The 23525-nt window shown below is 42.4% G+C and overlaps 1 protein-coding gene across 2 annotated transcripts in view; it reads left to right on the plus strand.

Annotated features, from left to right (window-relative positions):
- The window catches only part of ST8SIA2 (ST8 alpha-N-acetyl-neuraminide alpha-2,8-sialyltransferase 2), a 119041-nt gene that overhangs the window by 63880 nt on the left and 31636 nt on the right, over window positions 1-23525 (plus strand). The window contains exons 2-3 of one of the 2 annotated variants that reach the window (XM_006885191.1): window positions 15444-15506; window positions 21768-21896. In XM_006885191.1, coding sequence (XP_006885253.1) covers window positions 15444-15506; window positions 21768-21896 — 192 coding nt within the window. The remainder of the gene's footprint in view (window positions 1-15443; window positions 15507-21767; window positions 21897-23525) is intronic. The other variant, XM_006885192.1, reaches the window with a different exon arrangement.

A 23525-nucleotide genomic window follows, 5' to 3' on the forward strand; every position in this document is an offset into this window, starting at 1 on the left:
ACCTCTCAGACGGAGGGGGAGATGGATGGCCACACTCAGTTTGTGTCTTTGTTTCCTCAGACTACCATAATAAAATACCAGCAAGTGGGTGGTTTCAAAGAACATACATCTATCTTCTCATAGTTACAGAGAATGAAAGTGCAAGTTCAGGCTTTAAGAGGGACCTCTTGATCTCTTAAAGCTTCTATTAGCTAGCAATTCTTGGGGGCTCCTGGATGGAGAAATTTCCTGACATGTCTGTCTTCAGAAGGCATTTTCCCTCCGAGTATGTCTCTATGTCTATCAAGCTTTATAAAGAGATCATAACCGATAATAACAGATTAAGTTTAGAACCCACTCTACTGTGTTTTGAACCTGTTATCAAAACAAAAGACGGCATGAACTATTACACAAAATGGGTGACCATGGAAGACATTATGCTGAGTGAAATTTCTCACTCACAGAAAGACAAATATGGCATAATGCCACCGTTATAAAACAGGACTGACTTGGGTGTTGGGGGGAAATAAGAAAAGAGGTAAATAATGTACATGGCATTGAAACAGACAAGGAAGAGAACTATATAAAAGGAATATGTGATTAGGTACTACAATTTGACAAGAGTCCAGAATAAGAGCTGCATAGTAAAGTAATATGGGGCGGGGCGGGGGGAGCTGTATAGCAATAAAAACTTTTTTTCCAAAGAAAAAAGTGATCTAGAGGGGAAGGGAGACAGGAAGGAAAATGTGCAACAATGAAGTTCTGTATAAACTTTAATTAAAATCTCAATTTTAAAAAAATGTGTGGCATATGACAAAGTAGGATTCCATTATAATAAGGTCACTATAACTTGGAGTTGACTTGAGAACAACTAATAATAATTAATTTCAAACAAGTTAATGCTTATGAGTGTATGATTGAGAATTTTAACACATGCTTCAAAGGGACACAATTCAAACCATAACAGCATTTTCCCTTTCTGACTTTGTTTCTATTTCTATTCTCCTCCTTTATGAGACATTGATTACATGGGATTAAGACTCCTCTGACCTTTTTTCATTTCCCTGATAATATATCTTCAGTGAAAATCCCTGTTTCCCCCAAAAAGTGAAGTACAGTGATTAGGAATTAAATATATTTGGAAAGGCACATTCAATCTATAAGAGCTGACTGCAGACTTTAAAAGCTCCTAGCCAAGTAAGCTCTGAGCAGGAGAACCCTGAGCCATCCAAACCTGGGTCAGTTATTTGGACATCTTAATCCTATTCCAGTTGCAGGTACTCAGAAATTCAGAGATAAGCTTATTGGAGAGGACTCTACTTCCCTGTACTTGTGATGTTCTTTATCCCCACTTCCTTATATTAAATATGACTGCCTCTGAATCACTTACTTTTTCTCCCTTTTCTAACTTGTGTCCATGGGGCGATATCGTTTATTAGGTGCCATCAAGTCAGTTCAATGCATTGTGAGCTGTTTCCAACAGAATGAGGAAAAACTGCCAATCCTGTATCATTCTCACAATTATTGCCATATTTCAGTACGTTGTTGTGGCTACTGGGTCAGCTCATCTCACTGACGATCTTTCTCTTTTTTTGCTGACCCTCTACCTTGCCAAGTATGGTGTCCTTCTCCAGGAATCACTTCCCCCTGATAACATGTCAAAAGTCTACAAAATGAAATTTTAACCATCCTTGCTTCAAAAGATAATTCTAGCTGTGCCTTTTCCAAAACAGACATGTTGGTTGTCTGTAATATATTCCTTTTTTCTTTGACAACACTGTAAAATGAAAGCATTAATTCTTCTTTTGACTTTCTTATACATTGTCCAGCTTTCAAATACTTATGAGGTGACTGAAAATACCATAGCTGGGTTCAGGTGCCTGTTAATTCTCAAAGTGACAACTTTGCTTTCAAAGAAATACTTTAAAAGATTCTTTTGTAGCTGATTAGCCCCAGGTAGTAATGTGTCATTTCATTTCTTGGCTACTGCTTCTATAGATGTAAATTCTAAATCCAAGTCGACAAATGACTACCGCAGCATTTTCTCTATTTATCATGATGCTGCTTACTGGTATATACATGAGGATTTCTGTTCTCTTTATGCTGAGATATAATCCATGCTAAAGGGTAGAATCTTTGATCTTCATCAATAAGTATTTTAAGTCTTATTCATTTTCTGCCAGCAAGGTTGTATTATCTACAAAAAGCAGGTTGTTAATGAGCCTTCTCCAATCCCGATATGCCACGTTCTTCTTCAAATAGTCAAATTTCTCCAATTATTTGTTCAGTATACATATAGAGTAAGTATGACAAACACATATAACCTTGATACATTCCTTTCCTAGTTTTAAACCAAACGGTTCCCCATTGTTCTGTTCAAACACCTGCACATTGGTCTGCACACAGATTTTACACAAGCACAATATATAGGAATTCTCATTCTTTGCGATATTAACCCTAATTTGTTATGATAACACAGAGTTGAATGCCTTTGTTTAATAAATTGCTGATGTTATGTACCGTTGAGTCAACTCTCGCTCATAGCAAGCCTATGAGCCACAGATCTGAAACTCGCCCTATCTTGCAGCACCGTCACACCCTCACTGCTGGAGCCCATTGGTACAGTCACTGTGTCTGTCCATCTTGGTGAGCGTCTTCTCTCTCTCTGACCTTCTATCTGCCCCAGCATTATCTAAGTTTCCAGAGACTGACCCCTCCTGACAACATGCCCCAAGGGGGTGAGACAAAGTTTCACCATCCTTGTTTCTCAGGAGAAACCTGCTGACATTTCAAAACAGATGTATTTGTTCTTTTGACAACTCGTGGAATATTCAGCACAAAAATTCAAGGATGTCTATTATTCTTTTTATTTAGTCATTTTTATTCATTTTATAACTTTCAGATGCATAGAAAGTCATCGAAAAGACTATGGCTTGAATCAGGCCCTCCGTAGTATTTAAACTGACATCATTGCTCTTTAGGACATTGCAGAAGTCCTTGACAGCAGATTTTCTCAATGCAATATGTCTTTTGATTTCTTGACTGCTACTACAGTGTATTTGTATGATAGTGGTATTCACTGGACTTCCTTGTATGTGTATGGGTATTATTCTGTCACTGACAATGTTGTGTTTAGAGATCGACTGAGATATTACTTTCTTTATCTATGAAAGCAACCCCATTTTTCTTGGCATAGTAGATCATATGATTGTCTGAGTCAAAATGTCCCATGTCAGTCCATCTCATTTTACCATTACCAAGGGTGGAGGGTCAGCAAAGGAGAGGAAGACCCTCAACCAGGTGAATTGACACAGTGGCTACTGCAATGGGCTCTTGTGTGTCAGGGTGAGGATGGCACAGGACAGAACTAGGTTCAGATCTTTTGTTCATAGGGTCGCTACAAGTCGTATTCGACTCAGAGGCACCTAACAACAACAACAACAACAGTATGTCAATATTTATGCATTCCATTTCTTTCTTAACAATGTCCAGTTTTCCTACTTTCATGCTTCTAACAGTCCATGTTCTAACATTCACTAGTGTCTGCTTACAATTGTTTCTCCTCCTTTGTGTTTCCATATTGAGGACTCAGTCTCAGTTGCCATACCTGCTAGTCTAAGTGTGCTCTGTTTCATAGCCATGGTCCTCACAATTACTTGCTATGCATCGGAAGCTGGACAATGACTAAGGATGATAGAAGAACTGAAGCCTTTGGGCTGTGGTGCTGAAGAAGAGTATTGAATATACCATGGATGGCTAGGGGAACAAACAGGTTCATGCTGGAGAGGGTGAAGCCAGGCTGCTCTTTGGAGGCAAGGATTCTGAAGCTTCATCTGACATGCTTTGGGAATGTTCCAAGAAGTCCTTGGAGAAGGACGTCATACTTGGAAGGGTGAAAGGACAGTACAAGAGAGGAAACCTTGTATGAGATGGATTGACTCAGTGACTGAGGTAAAGAGGGTAGGTGTGTTAGAGACAATGAGGTTGGCTCAAGACAGAGCAGGGTTCAGAGCTGGTATACACAGGGTCGCTATGAGTCGCAAGCAACTTGATGGCACATAACAACTACTGTTTATGTTGATTGTGAATACAAGTAAACTGTAATTGTTGGTAACTTGTACCTTTTCTCCATCTATCCCTATGTTGCCTATTATTCTAGTGGTGAGAAGGTACTTTTCCTGATGTTGAGATGTAATCCTCATTGAAGGCTGAAGGCTGTGGTCTTAGATTTCAGTAGTAATTGCTTCAAGTCTTCACTTTCTGTGGTCTTTGATCTTCAGTAGTAATTGCTTCAAGTCTTCACTTTCTGAAAGCCGGATTGTGTCATCTCTCTAACACAGGTGTTGATGAAGCTTCCTCTGATCTTGATGCCAGATGCTTCTCCACATAATCTAGTGTCTTGGGTTATTTTCTCAGTTTACAGATTGAGTAAGTATGGAGAAACTATGTATAATGCACTCCTTTCCTGATTTTAACCAGGCAGTGTTCCCTGGTTCTATTTGGAGAGCTGCTTCTCAGTCTGTGTGTAGGATTCATACGGGCACAATTAAGTGTTCTGAGATTAACATACTTCTTAATAGTAGCCATAATTTTTTATGCTACAGACAGTCAAATGTCTTTGCATATTTGGTAAAACACAAGTAAACATCTTTCTGGTACTCTGAGTTTTCAGCCAAGACATATCTGACATCAGCTGTGGCATACCTTGTACCATAGTCTTTGCTGAACCCAGTTTGAATCTGGTAGTTCTCTTTTGCTGTACTCTTCTAAATACTTTTGAATAAATTTCAGCAAGATTTTACTTACATGTGCTATTAATGATATTGTTTCATAATGTCCACTTTCATTTGAATCTTCTTTTTTAAAAAATGATAACAATTATGAATCCCTCCTTGTTATTTGGCCAGGTTTCTGTCTTCCAGATTTCTTGACTGAGGCTAGTGAGTATATCCAGGGCGAAGCATCTGTTTGTTAAAATATGTCAATTGAATTTCTTTCGCTACCACTGATTCTTGATCATTTGAAAGGGTTCTGTGTCAATAATGTTTTTATACAGTTCCTTCCATCTTTTTTTGATGACTCTTGCATCATTCAGTATTTTTCACTTAGAATTATTCAGTATTGTGACTCAAGGCTTTCACTTGCTCCTCAGTTATTTCAGCTTGAGGAATGCCTAGGGTGTCTCACCCTTTCATTTTCTAACTCCAGCTCTTACTTTGCACCTTTCATAATACTTTATCTCTGGAACTACTCTTTGAAATCTATTCATCTCTTTTAACTAAGCATTTCTTCCCCTTATCTGTACTCTCTCCATTCTAGTGCAAGTTTCACAGTCTCTCTGACAGCCATTTTTGATCTTTTCAATTTTTGCAAAAAAGATTTGTCATTTAAAAAATGACCTTTTGCTTTCTTCATAGTATCCCTTGATCTCCTGTTGTCACACAACTCAGCTGATCTTCAATCGTTCGTGTTCAGAACATTAAATCTGTTCTTGAGATAACTTTTAAATTAAGGTGGGATATATTCAAAATTATATTCTGGTTCTTGTGAACTTGTATGGGTCTTTTTTTTTAATTTTAATGAAAGTTTACAGAAACTTAGGGTTTCCAGTCATTTTTCACTCTTCTCCCTGCCCACCCCTCCCCCCAATTCACTCGTCTCCTTGAAAAGTATAAGAAAAACTCTTCCATTGTTATACAATCCCTCCCTCCAAGTCCACTCCGCTGTGCAGCCTTCATTCTGCACTCCTGTCATGACAATAATATCCAATCATATATCCCTTTTAAACAGTTCTCTCTCATCTATTTCAATGCAGTATACATCATTCCTCCCCTCCTTCTCTGTCTCGCCTCAACCCCGATGTCAGTCCCATTTTACAGCAGTGGCCCTGTGCAATATTTGTCTTTTTGTGACAGATACATTTCACTCAGCATAATGTCCTCCAGGGGTTACTGATTTTGAATAATATTTCATGAGTTCCTTGTTTTTCAGTGCTGTATAGAATTCCGTTGTGTGACTATACCAGAGCTTCTCTATCCATTCGTTTGTTGGGTTGTTTCCAGCTCTTTGCTATTGCAAATAAAGCTACAATATGTTTTATTTTCTTCAGCTTCAATTTGAACTTGCATATAAATAATTGGTAGTCTGATCCACAGTCAAGCCCTGGCTTTGCTTTGACTGCTGATACTGAGTTTCTTCATGGACTTTTCCCACAAGTGTGGCTAATTGGTTTATTGTTTAGTCCATCAGGTGAGGTCTGTATATATAGACCCTATTTATGGGTGGTTATTGTTGTTGTTGTTTTTTAAAAAAAATAGCATTTGCAGGGACTAAATAATTGATCATACAAAATTCAATTATGCAAATTCCAGCTTCATTTCTATCACCAAGTTCATAATTTCTAACTACTAGTCCTTTTCTTTGTTTCCTAATAGTTGCTCCCTAACAACAACAATAAAAACAATCTTTTGTTTCCATCTTTTGCATCCCAGTCATCAATTGTTATTAATGAATTTTGATTGCTTGTTTAATCAATTTCAGACTGCAAAAGTTGGTGCTACTATTGTTGTTAGGTGCCATTGCGTTGAGTACGACTCATAGTGACCCCATGAAAAGCAGACCTGATTTCTATCCTATCCAGTGTCATCCTCACAGTCTCTGACACCCTTGAGCCCATTGCTGCAGTCACTGTGTCAATCCATCTGGTTAAAGGTCTTCCTCTCCTTCACTCTCCCTTCACCTTCCCACGCATGATGACCCCTTTCCAAGGAATAGTCTTTCCCAGCAACATTGCCAAAGTATGAGAGATGAAGCTTTGCCATCCTTGCTTCCATGGAGCATTCTAGCTGCACTTTCTCCAAGATATATCTGTTCTTTTGGCAGTCCAAGGGATAGTCAGTAATTTTCTCCAATACCACAATTCAAAGGCATCAATTCTTCTGCAGACTGGAACATTTCCTTTCCTTCTGCCTGAGACACTTGTCTCTTACAGGCACATTTTTGTACACTTTAATATGTCCGATTGTCAAACACTGTCTCTTTAAGTTAGACATCTTTGATAGGGCATCCTCTCTGCACCCATATGTCCGATTGTCAAACACTGTCTCTTTAAGTTAGACATCTTTGATAGGGCATCCTCTCTGCACCCATCCTTTGGACTGGCAATGACATTATCTAGGCTGCATTTCTTGATGTTCTGCAATAAGTGCTTCAAGTCTTCCTCACTTTCATCCAGCAAGATTGCATCACCTTTATAATGCAGTTTATTGCTGAGTCTCCCTCCAATCCTGATGCCACACTCCTCTTCATAGAGTCCAGCTTCCCAGGTAATTTGCTCCACATACAGATTGAGTAGATATGGGGAGAGAATACAACCCTGGTGCACTCCCCTCCAAATTCCATACCATGCATTACTCCCCTGCTCCATTTGCACAACAGCCTCCTGGTGAAGGTATTGGTTCCACATGAGCACAATCAGATGCTCTGAGTTTCCCATTCTTCTCAATGTCAGTCACAACTTTTCATGATCCACACAGTCAAATGTCTTTGCATAGTCAATAAAGCACAGATAGACATTCTCCAAGTATTCCTGATTTTTAGCTAGGATCCATCTGACATCAGCAATAATATCCCTGGTGTCACAAACTCTTCTAAGTCCTGTTGCAGAAGATCAAGGAATGCAGCCTTCCATATGGATTGCAACTCAATGTCAGGAAAACAAAGATTCTTACCACTGGACCAATAGGCATCAACAGCTTCATCTTGCTTGGATCCAAAATTTAACATCCTTGGCACCAGCAGGAAATAAGGAGATGCATTCCACTGGGACGATCTGCAGTTGGGGACCTTTCCAAATTATTGAAGAGCAGTGATGTCAGTTTGAGGACTAAGGTGCTTCTGGTTCAGGCCGTGGTTTTTCTGATTCCTTGTTATGAGTCTGAGAGCTAGAAAATAAATAAGGATGACAGGAAAATAATTGATACCTTTGAGCTGTGGTATTAGAGAATAGTACTGAGCATCCCATGGACTGCCAAGAGAACAAACAGATATGTCTTGGAGAGGGTTCAGCCAGAGTGCTCTTTGGAGGCAGGAATGATGAGGCTTTTCCTCACATACTTTGGACACGTTGCTAGGAGGTGCTGTTATTCCTTGGAGAAGGGCATGATCCTGGGAAGGCTTCAGGGTCAGTGAAGGAGAGGAAGACCCTCAATCAGGTGAATTGGCATAGTTACAGCTGCAATGGGCTCTTGTGTGTCACGTAATGTGAGGAAGCTGCAGGATAGAACAGGGATCAGATCTTTTGCTTAGAGGCTACCTATGAGTTGGACTCGACTTGACAGCACCTAACAACAACAAGAGGCTTCTCTGAGACCAGGAGAGATTCTGTCCAAGGCTGGGTGCTGCACTCCAAGATACACCCCAAAGGAGAAGAGATGCTACCTGTGAACTGGCTTGCATGTCAGGGCCTTAGTAACTATTTAGAGGAACTGAAACTCTGACCTGACTGGCCAACAACCCATTTGCAATATTCTGCTGGAATTGCAGATACAGTGTCCTAAGCCAGACATTTTTATTTCTATTTCCCAAAGCATGCATGTTTGTTGTGGTGGTGTTGGCCTAAAAGTTTACCTTTTTTAGCCATTACAGTTAGTCACTCTGGTTTCCAGCTACCTTAATTGCAGACACATGGTCTTCCAAATCAACAACAGCTATGGGACTAAGATAAAAGAAAGATTGCTTAACACACTGGGAAGCAAGCCTTGAGAAGAGCAAGACTTGTCATGGGAAGACTTGAGGGAGACTGGAGCAAGACCTTAGTGATAATGGTGAATTGACTGGAGAAACTGTGGCAAGGTATAAGCAGAGAATTCCTGAGATAAAGGCCACAGTTAAAAGATTTTTGCAGTTCTTGTCAGATGCTTTAATGAGAAGCTGACTTAAAACTTCTCAGGCAAACCTTGCTGGATGAGTTAAATTTGACTGCTGAACTGAAACCAGAACCAGGACTAATTTAGAAATTGTAACTTGGAACTGTTGGGTTAAAACCTTGGATTTGTTTTGGGTAATATTCTTTGCTTCTCTCAGTTTCCAACTTCTGTCCCTAATACCATTCTTAGTATCACAACTGTTAAGTCTGTGAGTCAGCAATGAATAAATGAACCTCTTGCTGTTGGTGTGTTTCTAGAGGCTGGGCCTGGGCTATGGGCCATGGGCTCTTTATCTGCTTTCTGCTCTGGGGCAGTGAGGGGCTGTCCTATTCTTACTCCCTCTGACATTTCAGAGAGACACTCACAGCCCTGTGCCCCTATGTCTTGTTTTCTCCTCTTTAGACAGTTGTATATTTGCATGTTGCTTTTTACATAGTTTGATCTTATGAGTTGGTGCTTGTCTGTCAGTTTGCTGTACTGGAATAATGTGTATTTTGCTATGATACTGCTTATTTTATAGTTTGGTTTTAATCAATAGAATGCAAGTAGACATCTTTCTGATATTCTCTGATGCAGCCTAGATCCATCTGACATAAGCAATAATATTCCATGTTCCACATTCTCTCGTGAAACCAGCTTGATGTTCTGGCAGTTCACTGTCAATGAACTGCATCAACCATTGTGGAATTACCAACAACATAATTTTACTTGTGTGCGATATTATTTATCAGTAATTTCTACATTCTGTTGTATCGCTTCTCTTTGGAGTGTGCACAAATTTGAACCGCTTCCTGTCATCATATGCTTACGGGGTGTTCTTGAGAGGTCCACAGGCATAAACCTAATGGTTTTTATGTATAAATGTTTAAAAAAGCACATTCGATCTAATTATATGCATTCAGTACTGTGCCTCCTGGAAAAAAAAAAGTGAAAGAAGAATCATTTACGAATTCATGAATTGTACTTTAATCTTCTATTCTCTAGACTAATCAACTCTTTAGGTTGAGTCCAAACTGTTAATTAAAGCCGTCAGTTCTGGAAAGTTCATTTGCTGAGCCTGACTCTCCAGAGATTTACAGCAGGCATGGAAACTTCCAGCACAGCCAGGAGCCTCCTACACACTGGACGCTTCCTTGCTTCTAGATAACTGGGCTTGGAAGAAGAAGCTAAACAGAAATGCAAATTTCAGAGTTCGTGCTTACTTTTTACTCTAAGGAACCCTGACAACACAAAGGTTAAAGCTCTCTGCTGCTCTCCAAAGGGATGGTAGTTCAAACCCAGCCAGACATTGCACGAGTTAAGATGTGGTAGTCTGTTTCTGTAACATATACATACCCTTAAAAATCCTATAGGGCAGTTCTGCTCTATCCTACAGGACTGTTATGAGCTGCAACTACTTGACAACAACATTTTGTTTTGTTTCATTTTACTAAAAACAGATTGGAGGGTGTTTCTTAATATAGCCATTTTCATTTGCTTTAGTTTATTATATATACTATACTTGTAGAAGATATTATGTAAGTGATGAAAGGAGATACTAAAATGTATTTAAAAGTAGTCAGCCTCTATCACCACACTTTGGAAAATACTGGATTAGGGTCAAATGTATCCCAAGATTACAGATATATACTTTACAGAATTCTTTATACAATACACTTTCACCGGGAATTTTTCATTCAGATGACATAAGCATCTAAGTTTCTATGACTTTCAATGATGTTTGAAACAAAATCTAAATATATTTTTGGGTTTTTTACATATTCTATTTTTTAGAATTTTTTTTTATATTGGTTTGCCTACAAAGTTTGAATACATTGTGTTTTACACTATCCATCATTCAACTTGTTTTATACATTCTGATTCATTATATCTCACAAAATTAATCACCATAGGACTATCCACATTATTATCCTGTCTTTCCGGATGCCCGTCAGATCCTTCCCATTTCCTTTTCCCCCTCCCTCTGCCTATCAAACTGCCTACCAACCCTATGGTTTGGCCCCACCCATCTTCATCCCTCTGCTCCTACCCCTTCCTCCCTTGGGTCAACATACATATTTTACTAGTTATCCTTCTATTTTTACGATAATAATCTTATGTAGTATTTATTTTTTTAAAAAATGCTTGTGGAAACATGTGCGGTTTTTTTCGCAATGTGAGTCTTTCGGAATGATGTTGGCCCCATCCTATGGCTAACTGAGAGATGAAACCGTGTTTCACACAGATATAAATATTATGTGGAATCACAGCATCCAAACTGCAGCAAAGACTTTTTTAGGTGAAAGCCCCAGGTAACATTGTGGTTGGTTTGATTTCCTGAATCCCCGTTGGCTGTGATGCTGCATGAGGTGATGAAGGTGAGGAGATATTGTTCTAATCCTTGAGGAGATTACAGTTAAGTGGGTGAGCAGATGAGGAAGCTGAAACTGAGACGCAAAATCTCAGGCCTTGGTTTCTTTAGTTATTGGGAAGCTGAGACTATGTAGGTGACATGATTCCTTCCAAGCCTTCCATCTGGGGTCCCATGAAACAAATAGGAAGAAGTGAGGCATCCTATAACCAAATTTTTGAGCACTCTGGGAGGAGCTGGAAAAGCAGGAGGGGAATTGAGCATTGAGAGGGCTTTGAAGGACAGGCTCTGGAGTTGGGACTTAGTGTGGGAGGGGAACGGAGATGGGATGGTAGGTTGGCAGGAGCTTGAGGAGTTCTCATCTAAGAAACAACAGCAAAACATAAAGTCAACTGGGAGCAATTTTCCTTCTACTTCATTTCATGATGATGTCTAGACACATTTTTAGTTGTCAGAACTTGGGAAGAGGTAGGGAATATTGTGAATCCTGAGGTGACACAAACAGTTCAGTGACTAGGTGACACTGTACTAACTGCCCAAAAAGTTCATACTCACCCCCAAGCGCCTCGGAAATCCACTCTAGTGTCTGCATCTGGAAGGTCATGACTTTAGAAAACCAGAGTAGTCGTCCTACTATTGTGCACACCTGAGTTGACATGTGCCAGAATCAACATGACAACAACTGACAAGGTACATTGTTGACATCTGGGTAGAGGCTATGGATGGTGCAAAATGTCCTACAATCCACAGAACAACCCTTACAGAAAAGAGCTCTCCAGGCCAGAATGCTAGTAGTGCTAGGCTGGGAGGTCTTAGTTAGAGGAAAGGTTGATATTAAAAGGCCCAGGGACTTGGTGGGTCCTACATCAGAATAATTTGGGGCAAGAAAAAGGCAAAAAAAGAGGGAGCTGACTATCAATAGACATTGCCCTGGTTAAATCCAATTAGATTTAAAGCGATCCTCAACTCCACCTCCTTATACTTCAGGATGCACACTGAGCTGGGGTTGGCTGAGGTTTACTTTTTGTCTAAACAGAATTTTAAAGTTTTATGAAGTCAAATTCTCCTGTTATTCTTTTTTCCCTAAGACTTCTGAATTTAAACAGTCCTTCAAGTTTACTCCTCACCCGACACCAAATATTTGATAAATATTCTCTTTCCATCTCTTTATCAATTTATTATGATTTTTCTTCTTTAGATATTTAACTGTTTAGTTTGGTCTTTCCCAGAGGGCATTACAAAGTACTCCTAGTATTTTTGGTAATATAGTTTCCAGAAATTTTTCAATACACATTTTTCTGTTAATGGTTTTGTGGGTTTTAACAAAATTAAGTATTTTGCTATGACAACAATCCTATATTTTAATGGACAGTATCGGTCAGGAGTTTCTAAAGGTGAGTCAGTGTTAGGATTGAAGGAGTTGATAATATGAGTGATAAACAAGTGTTACTAACTGGTGACAAAAACAGAATTACTGAAGTGTAGGCAACAATGGTTAATCCACTTGAAGTCTACTTTGCGGTCTAGAATAGCCTCACTGGTGGTACAAATCCACCAGCAGCTCTGAGTGAGAAAGTCTCATCTCATGTGATTTACAGACTCAAAAACCCAGTGGATGGTCAGCTATGAGGCAGTTCTGACTCGATGGAAATGAGTTCAACTTTTTGAGGTTTTGTCCATGATTGTTCAATAACTCCTCCAAATCAATTACCAAATTTACCACAGGCAAGGCCTTTTAAAAACATAAACTTGCTTTTTATTGAATATCTCTGCACTTTCTTTCTTTTTTCCATGAACCTTTTAGTCATCTTGAGCTATTATCACATTTTTAATTACTGTCCCTCAAAGAAGACTGATTTTGTGAGTGGGTGGAAGTGGGCAGGCTGGAGAATGGCCTGAAACAGGTCAATGGCACAGGTAGCAGCCACATGCTCAGAAAATTCCTAGGTGCTAATTTGCTGCAGAGCCCGAGCTGACAGGGCTTCCCAGACCCCAGGCTGGAAGGTCAAGATCATTGACATTCCAAGGATTGCATAGGACTGGAATGACAACAACAAAAAGAAATACAGAGATTAAGTTAAAATCAGCAGGACTAAGTGACTTATTGTTAATTAAATAATAAGACTTGAATGGTGTAAATACCATGGGATAAAATATTGGACAAATCAAGGCTCATTTACATTGTTCAGTATTCCCGCTGTGAGGTGGGACACTACTACCTCTTGGCAATGATACTGGAAATTGAAAAACATGTTCTGGTGGCCTAGTGGTAAGAAGCTGCACTGCAATCACAAAGGCACTTTGTTTGAATCCACCAGCTGCTCTGCAGGAGAAGGATAGGTAATCTCCTGTGCGATAAACTGCCTCTGAAACCCCACCAGAGGGTCAGGTATGGGTCAGTTCTGGCTTGATGGCACACAACAACAACATATGTTTGTATGATGTGGATATATGTATGTGTATGTGAACATTTGTATATACATATTGTATACCATCAAGTAGGAGGTAAGGAACTCCATATCTTTGTGTTGGCACCTCAATTCCTTACCACTATAGATACATGATGTTGTTGCTGTTATGTGCCGTCGAGTCGCTTGTGACTCATAGCGACCCTATGTACAACATCCCTAAACTCTGCTCTGTCCTGTGCCAATCACACCGTCTCCGATACACCCATCCCAATTACCCCAGTCTCTGAATCAATCCACCTCATAGGGGGCCTTCCCCATCGAGTAGGAGGTGAGAAACTCCGTATCTTTGTGTTGGCACCTCAATTCCTTACCACTATAGATACATACATACATATAAATATACTTACTTAAGCGTGAAAAGGATGGGCAATCTCCTCCCATGCAGTTACTGCTTCTGAAAGCCCTTCTGAGGGTCAGCTATGAGTTGGTTCAGACTCAGTGGTACACAATAACAACAATGCACATGCCTACATCTATTGTTTTATTGTTATGTGTCATTGGATCAGAACTGACTCACAACTGATTACCCAGTGGGTTTTCAGAGGTAATAAATCACATGGGAAGAGACTGCCATTCTTTCTCCCACAAAGCATCGCATGCCTTACATTAGCAATACAACTCCTTACTCTGAGCCCACATGCACATACGATGTTATAAAAGAATGCCAATAGAAAAATCAGACTTAAAACCAATGTGGAGCAGTGAGATGGCTTCCTTCCTTCCAGTGTATGACTACCCCAGAGATTTGAATTGTTTCTCTGGAGTGCACTGATACCCTGATTGAAATATTAGAGAGAACTTAAAACAGTAATACCAAGAACTACCTTACCAAACAAGGCCTTTTACAAATCATTGACAAAATGATCTTGTTTCATAAAAATAAGAATTAGTCCCACCCAAGCTTTTCTAGAACACGAGCAGTGCAGAGAATGAAGCATAGGGAGCATACCAATTCAACCACCCCCTACCCAACACAAAAGCAAACCAGCGTGCAATGGTTTGATAGATAGCCTTACCCAGAGTGAAATTCAGCAGATCTGAATGGACGGTGAGGCTGGAGAGGACTTTCAAATTCTTTACCCCAGAAAGTTAAAGATGAAAAAGCCCAGATCTCCATCACCCACCCATCTCCTGGCCTCCCACTAAAGTGACACCCCTCGATAGTATTGCCCCCTGCCACCAAAAAGAAAATCCATTGTTCTCTTTGGTCCAAGACACTGTTGAGTTGACCTCCTTGCCTCTGGTGAACTTCCAGAATCTCAAGTCTGGAGAGAGTGAGAGTCTGTACCACATCTCACCACGTATGAGTAAAAGCAAGAGAAAGGAGCTGGCAAAGCCTGAGTTACGTGGCGTCATGCCAGAACTGGATCCCGAGTCACGTGGCGTCATGCTAGAACGGATCCCGAGTCACGCTGAAGCTGTGCATGAAGACAGATCAGTCCCAAGGGGAGTTAAGTCTCAAACAGGACTCTCCAGTGGGAACCATGGTACTAATGGAAACGAGTTTGAAGGGCAGGGGTCTATCCCGGGAGCTGACTTCTCAGTAAAAGGCTTGGGCTCACAGCCAGGACTTGCCCTTACTTCTACAGAGGCCAGAATAAAACCATCCCCTCCCTCATTTATTCTCCAGGTGGGGAACGGCATCTCCTGAGGACTGAAGATGGCTTTACAAAAGAGAGCTGGGTTTATAAATAATGCATTTCCTTTGTCTTGCAGGAATTCTGGAGGCAGAGGTACAATCAGATCAGCTGTGAACAGCTTACATAGCAAATCTAATAGGTTTGTAAATTAGATTTTGTGTTCATTTGTTTTTGCTGTAAGGCAGCTATTAATCTGCCTCTCCTCTTTGCTGGATGGTGCCCTTCTTACTTAGCAAATAGATCTGTCTCATTTCACTTTTGGTTTTGTATTTCTCTAATCACTTTTGGGGGTGAATTGTCGATAGGAGATAGCATCAAGTGGCCTAAGGTCTAGAGTCTGCCGAGATAGAAAACTCAGATGGGTAAGAGTTGTTTTCTGGAAAAAAGCCCACCTACTTTGAAGGACTTAGGCCACCAATGAGCACACTAGTCACTTGCATTTTTGCTGAGCAATGGAGACACAGGAAGGAACCAGAACTTTTAGCCAATTTCATTGTAGTAATGGCTTTGCAGGAGATTAAGACCGAACCTAAAGCATTCAAGGACTTTGCTGAGACCTCGTGAAATATTTAGGAAGTCAACTCAGTTAGTGATCACTCTGATTTCTGATTATGCTCTCTAAATTCTGAAAGAGCATTGCCTCTCGGGATTGGGAGCCTTTGGGCTAGTCCGTGACCTGATGCAAGGGAGCATGCAAATGCTTTGCAAGCCACTGGGCTCAGGCTTGCCCCCGGCTGCCGCTGGACACTGCCTCTCTGAGTCGCCAATCTTCACCAGTGGTAACCATCCCAAATTCTCTGGCCCTGGGTGGTGCAAATGGATAATGTGCAGCTCTGACCAGGTTGGTGTTGTTCATGTCCACCCAGAAGCACTGTAGAAGAAATGCCTAGCAGTCTTTCCCCCTAAAATCAACGATTGCTAACACGTTGGAGCACAGTTTTACAGATGGGGTGGTCTCAGTAACTGGTATCTCTGACTTGCAGTCTCCCAAGCCTGAACAGAAAGCAATGATGAGGGGAGCTCTGGTGGCCTAGTGGCAAGGAGCTGCAACTACAATCCCAGAAGCTCACAGTTTGAATCCACCAGATCCTCTGCCAGAAGCTCACAGTTTGAATCCACCAGATCCTCTGCCGGGGAAGGAGGGACAATCTCCTCCTGTACCAGTCAGATCTGATTTGACGGTACACTCACACACAAAAATAATAAAATTAAAAAGTAAAATTAAAAAAAAAAAAAGAAAGAAAGCAATGGTGAAAGGGAAGTGAGATGGCCAGGTTACATATCATAAAAAAAATGAAGATTTCATTTAAAAATACTTAAATATCCTAGTTTGCTCAGACTGGGAATGAGAGGAACTAATTACCCAGAGACCAGAGAAGTCCCCAGTTATGATCAAGATTCAATTCTATCTGTTCCCAGTAGCATCTTTAAGTCAAATTTGTAAGGTAAGTCAGAACAGCTGCATGCACTTCTTATTAAGCCTTGATTTAGTGCAGGTATGAGGAAAGGCTGGGAGCTGGAATCCACCCGCTTCCCTGACTGAGAAAAATGGGCAATCTCCTCCTGCAAAGAGAAGGTGGGTTTTAGTGCAGGAAGACTGTTACGATGGCACTGTGGTTAAGACATTTGTCTGCTAACCGAAAGGTCAGTGGTTTGAAGCCACCAGTTGCTCTGTGGGAGAAGGACGGGGCTGTCTGCTTCTGTGAAGATTTAGAGCCTTGGAAACCCTTGAGGGCTCTGCCCCCACAAGGCTGCTTTGAGTCAGAATCAATTACAGGGCAGTGGGTTTGCGATTTAGTGCAGAAAAAGTCTTGAGCTTTTTCAGTGATTTAAAAGCTGCATGTGCAGTGAGTGAAGGTGATTGTGATGAAGAATTTGTTTCAAGTAGGGGTTGATTCAGACATTTGAAAATGAGGGCAAATTAACATAAATTAAAGGGCAGTATTAAAGGGCGAGTATGAGTCAGATTTTTGTAACTAGGGGCTTGTCCTTTCCTATTAGTCTGTCTCTTGACCATCTGAGACCTATCAAGCATGCCCACTCCTGACCATTTGGGACTGACTCAGGAGATTGTCCTTTCTGGCCCCTCCATCATGGCTTCTGGATCTGTAATGGTCCGTCAGCCCCTGTTAGGTAACAAATGCAGCTTCCCCTAGCCCTAGTGAAGTACAGATACAGAGGGAATAAGAGAAGACCAGGTGCCACTAAATTCCTTTCAAAAAGTGGGAAGGTGCTCACTTTTGGAGAAAAAAGGTTCTGTCCCAGAGTTCAAGCTTCCTACTAACTTGAAGAGGCACTATCCTACGGGATGGAGGAACACAGCCTCGGAACCAGGCCCACCTAGCTTCAGTCCTGATGCTGCTTATTGTTTCCTCATTTGATTAGAATAATAATCCAATGCCTCTTTGGAGAGGTGTTTCATATATTAGAACTACCGAATCAATCTCGCCAAGGGTTCTTGACATCGCAGTTTGTTGGAGAGGGTCACTGACAGAGATCTTCAAGAGTTGGCAAGCAGAGCAACTTAGTATTCAAATGTCCTTGTAGTGTCATTTGAGGAGCCTCATTAGGACAGTGGTTAAAGACTTCAATGGCTAATCAGAAGGCCAACAGGTTGAACTGAGCAAGCACACCATAAAATAAAGTCATGGCACCCTGCCTTAGTAAGATCACCAGCCTTGGAAACCATATGGGGCAGTTCTGCGCTATCCTGTAGGTGGCTGTTAAGTCAGAAGTGACTGAATGACAGTCTTTTAGTGGCTGTAGGAGAGGGGCATGGGGAAGCTGGGGGTAGGAGGACACAGTCACTTTTGGGTGAATCTTTAGTGGGCAGTCTCCTCTGATGTGATTTACTGCCTTGGAAATGGCACTGAAGGGTCAGCCATGAGTAAGTTTCGACTCAAAGCATTTCAGAGTTTTCTTTACAATTGTGTTACCTCACCAGAATATGTAAATTCTGGAAACTGAAAGGGATTCCAGAGTTACTCAATCCATCTTCTTTCTTTTTCCAAAGGAGTTCAGGCTGTCTAGTCCATAGCGAGTTATCCTGGTCACCCAAAGTTTGCATTTCTCTGCTAGTTCAAATCCATCAGCGGTTCTGAGGGAGAAAGATGGGCAGTATTCGCCTGTGTGATTCACAGCCTCAGGAGCCCAGTGGACGGTCAGCTGTGAGTCAGCTCTGACTCAACGACAATGAGTTTGAGAGTGTCCTATCTTTAACTGTACAGATAAGAAGGTCCTGACTAGAAGCCTGACGTGGATTTCCCCAGCCCCTCTATCCTGGTCATGGCAGGGCCGTATAGGACTTAGCCCGTTTCTCTAGGAAGTGAAGTTAGAATTGGAATGTTACCAGTATCTGTGCCATAACATCTCTCTTTCCCTCGCCTACCTGTCCCACCATTTGTCCAAGAGAAGCCAAGTATAGAAACCATTTTTGGGGTTTCTATGCAGGCCCCTCAACAGAGCCTTCTTTCCTGAGGGAGTCTGAAGTCATCCAGTGAGTTTTGGCTTCTGAAGCGCATCACTCTGCCCTGGCTCTGCCGTAAGCCGTAAGGTGCCAGGCCCCAGGCCCCTTTTTGTTTGGAGCCAGCTCTCTTCATCTGATTTATTTTGGTCATTAATGGGAAAGCCAGCTAGCCATATAGAAACCCAACTCCTCACCACAATACATTAAAGTGTTTCTATCACATACATATACCTGCTGATCTGAGCTGCAGGGAAGCACTGGATCTTGAGGCGTGGCTGCCTCTGTTGTAGTCCTGGAGTCACTGCTCTCACCTGTGTTCCACACAGAGGGGTTGGTACTACAGGGGTGCAGCCCCACCTAGCTCCTGCTGGATGGAGCCCATGAGAAGGCAGCCAGTAGGGTACGTAGGGCACAGTAGGGTCCTTGTTGAATTCTGGAGCTTTAGAGCAGCTTTCTTTTTCTTTCTATAAATGAGGAGACAGAGAAAGGGAAAATGATTTCAGCAACTCATGGAAGTTTCCCACCAATTTCAAACTTAATTTCATGCAAATGGCAAAATACTCCAACAGGCTGGGCCTCTGGGTCTCCTCCCAAGTCCACCAAGAGGCCATCTGCCTTACTCAAAACCTTGCCATTTTCTGTCCTCAGCAAAAAGTTCCAGATACCTAGATCCAAAACAAGTGCTATCAGCTGGAAGCATCAGGCTCGCTAGAGAGTGGAGGCGTGGGGGCTGTGGGGACAGCCGAGCAGACAGTGACAAAATGAGCAGCTTCTTCCGACACAAGGCGAGAGAGGGTTTAAAAAAACTTGACTGTGCCAAGATAAATGCAGGCAACATCGCGTGTGCAGTTTGAACTCTTTAAAGCTCCAGAACTTGGCGTCGCAAATCCACTTGTCACTCTGAGCTGGAACGTCTGCTTTCGCACAGCCCAGAGGAACTTGTGATGGATGTGACCTGCACACCTTCTGCCTGTGCCCCCTGCAGAGTGCAGGCCTGCTCCCTGCACCGCCTTGAAAGATGCCATTACAGCTTCGTTCCTTAGAAACCCACTAGCATAGGTTTTAAGCCTCTTTATTCAAGAGAGCTCTGAAATGCCCCGTGTCCCTGTGCATACAGAACTGCCGTCATCCTGAGCAAACAAAGCCAGAGTGCTTCTTCATCTCCTGTAGATGACTCCACGGTGAAGCTCACCAAATGATTCAATCGAGTTCAGTCCCAACAAATGTTCCTTTAACCAGCATCTGCTATGTCAGACCCCAGGTCTCTGAGTGCCACTAAGCTTTGTGCTGGACTTAACTCGTTGCCGTGGAGTCAGAACTGACTAATGGCTGACTATCCAGGAGGTTTTCAGAGGCTGTAAATCACTCAGAAGAAGACTGCCCATCTTCCACGCTCAGAGCCATTGGTGGATTAGAACCACCAAAGAGGCATGTGAGCTAGATGTGTTGTTGTTAAGTATCATTGAGTAAAGTATAATTCATAGCAACCCTGTGAATAACAGATCTGAACCATGTTCTATCCTGTGCCGTCCTCACAATCTCTGGCTCACTAAAGCCCATCACTATAGTCACTGTGTCAAACTGTCTAATTGAGGGTCTTCCTCTCTTTCACTGACCATCTACCTTTCCAAGGATGATGTCCCTCTCAGGATAGGGTGGGGTTCAGGGCTAAATGTACACAGGGTCACTATGAATCTTAGGCAACTCAATGGCACGTAACAACACCACCACCACAACAGTAACATGTGATAAGTATGGGAGAAAAAGCTTCATCATTCTTGCCTCCAAAGAGCACTTAGACTGTGTTTTTTCCAAGGTGTATCTGTTTGTTCCTTTGGCAGTCTGTGACATATTCAGTACTCTTCTCCTCCACCACAATTCAAAGGCATCCGTTCTTCTTCTGTCATCTTTATCCAATGTCCAGCTCGCAGATGCCTAGCAAATGACTGGAAAAGGCCATGGCCTGAATCAGGAACACCTTTGTCAGTTCACCTAATAGTTGTTGTTATGTGCTTTTAGGCAATTGCAACTACAAATGAGCGTATTGAATCCACTCAGCCACACAGCATAGGAAAGTCCTTGAACTCAGCTTCTATAAAGGTGGTTGTTGTAGAGAAAACAAACTTGTAGCTGGGTTTTAGAAGAGGCAAATTGCCTGGGAAGAGAATGCCCATCTTTCTCCCAAGGAGCAGCTGGTATATTTGAACCACCTGTCTCTCAGCAGCACAACTAAGCAACCAGCACTCCCTTCTGTAAAGAGGATGCCAAAGAATGCCCCTGAGAACAGCTCTGCTCTATGACACGTGGGGTCACCATGAGTAGAATTGACTTGATGGCATCAGGTTCGTTTTGGTTTGTTTATCTCTGACCAGTGAGGAATGTAGAAAGGAAGGAGGGAAATGGTCCATCAAACAGTCTGATGGGAAAGGGCGGCTGCAGAGAAGAGCGCAGGGCTGCTGGGCGTCCAGGCGGCATGGTGAGAGTAATGAGGGTACAACGAGGGGCCACAGCCACAGGCTGGGATTGCATGGCCCTGCTTTGAATTTTCATTTTGTTTTTCCTTTGTCAAGACTGTAAAACATCCTATGAGCCTTGGCTGCTGATTTAACTGTGGCTTGAGTTAGAAAGATAGCTATTCTGAGAGGGACTGCGAGGTTTCACTGGGAGAAAACTTGGAAAGAAGGAATGACAGGAAGATAGTTTTATCAACCTGCTTCCTGTCTCCAAGAATGCCACAAGGCTTATACCTGAGGGAGAGAGGGTGCACATTCTGGAAGATAGACTCTCTCCCTTTCCTCAGGTAATAACTGCAATTTTGCTGTTCCCAGGAAGTTTACATTCAAGCCAGTGCACAAACAAAAATATTAGACTTGTCATTGGCCTCCTAACAGATCGTGTCTCCCTCTTTCCTTTTCTCCCCCTCCTGCCTCCCAGAGCGGACGTTGTAATAAATGGCTCGTCATCGCCAGCTGTTGTTGACAGAAGTAATGAGAGCATTAAGCACAACATCCAGCCGCGCTCGTCCAAATGGAGACACAACCAGACGCTCTCTCTGCGGATCAGGTACTGGTAATTACCTAGAGGACAAGAGACCTTGATCTGCACAAGCTGCAAATTGCTGCACTCCATGGGCAAGAAAAAGTCAGGGTAGAAAGAAAGTGTTTACCTCCCGCTGAGGCAGGTTCCATCAGGAAGCGATCAATTGGAAAGAAAAATTCAAGGCAAGTCCAGCGGATGTCTGTTGATTTGGGCCAGGGAGGTGGTAGCACCCCCTTCTGAGGACCTGGATAGAGGGTGGCTCACAGGCCAGCAGCAGAGATGACCAGGACGAGGAGACCACAGATGGACTCTTCCCTCATCGGCTTATGTCGGGACATCTTTGAATGACAGTCCCAGTTCCTCTCAAGTCTATGTGATTTGAGTAGGCGGCCCCTTTGCCATGACATGAAAATGAAAAAAACTTAAATGAGCATCATGTGACCCAGGGGCACGTGACCCTGGAGGAAGTCATCTGTGGTCTGTTTAGACAGACAGTAGTCCTTTCCAGGCTTTGTTCTGAGCACTGCTGTCCTGTCCAGGGATAGGGATAGGGAACTGTCCAGAAGGAAGTTTGGCTTTAGCACCTTGACCACCTATGTTTTAACAGAGCCGTGCTTGACCAAGCAAATATTGGCAAACAGTTTCTAAATCAGCCAGTGGAGCACATTCCTGCTGTGCATGTGGTTACCAGTCAGAACTGGCCCAATGACAACAGATTTGGTTGTTTTTATAATCGAACCGTCCACTTACTGGCCTCGTTCTGGGAGTGAGGAATGGCAACACGACTTTGCCATGCTAGGTGAGGAGACAGGACTCCATGCAAAGACATGTGCTGCGTGATATATCCATTAGGGATTATCGGATAGTGGTTAGTACTCTGTGTTGTGAGTCTTATAAATAGAGGGGGATAATGAGGTGATACTGAAGGTTTACTAGAGGGTGAGGAAAGTTGATCAGGAAAGACTTGTTTTGAAGGATAATTAGGAGTTTTCAAGGCGCACACCAAGAGCTGAGCAGCATGGCGTCCCTGCTCAGTGCTAGGATGCAGGAGGTAGGTTAGGGTGGGTCAGAAGGTGAAAAGCTTGACTTGGGGTCAGCATTCTTAAGTCACCACTACAGAGAGAAGAAAAGGGGCTGGGGCACAGCAAGAATGGCTGTTATAATCCAAGCACTGGGTCAGTCAGCCACTGGAATCCGTGGAATTTGTTCCTGCTCCCACCATGCACCAGATTCACACATCATACAAAGCAAGAATTAGCCCCCTAGATAGACTCATTCCAAAATGCAACTGCTTAGTCCCAAGACATGAAGTAGTGTGTGAGGAGCACAGGAGTGAGCTTGAAAACTGGCACCTGAGAAACCATCGAATACTGTTGCCTCTGCTCGCCTCCGTTCTGCCAGCTTCCAGCCTTTTCTGTATCTTTTTCGAGGCCCTGAGTGTGGTCCTAACAACTCCTGGCTTGCATCGCTACCTCCTTTGACACAAAGCACCGTGCAATCACTGAGATTGCCTGTGTCTGTCTTCTAGTGCTCCCGTAGGGCTACCGGGGACTTAAAACATCAGAACATATTTTCTCATAGTTCCAGGTACTGGAAGCCCAAAGCACCACCATGTCAACAGGGCTGTACACCTCTGGAAGCACTGGGGACGAA

The sequence above is a fragment of the Elephantulus edwardii genome, unplaced genomic scaffold, assembly GCF_000299155.1.
Source record: "Elephantulus edwardii isolate Elephantulus edwardi_28Jun2011 unplaced genomic scaffold, EleEdw1.0 scaffold00041, whole genome shotgun sequence".
Taxonomy (NCBI): Eukaryota; Metazoa; Chordata; class Mammalia; order Macroscelidea; family Macroscelididae; genus Elephantulus; species Elephantulus edwardii.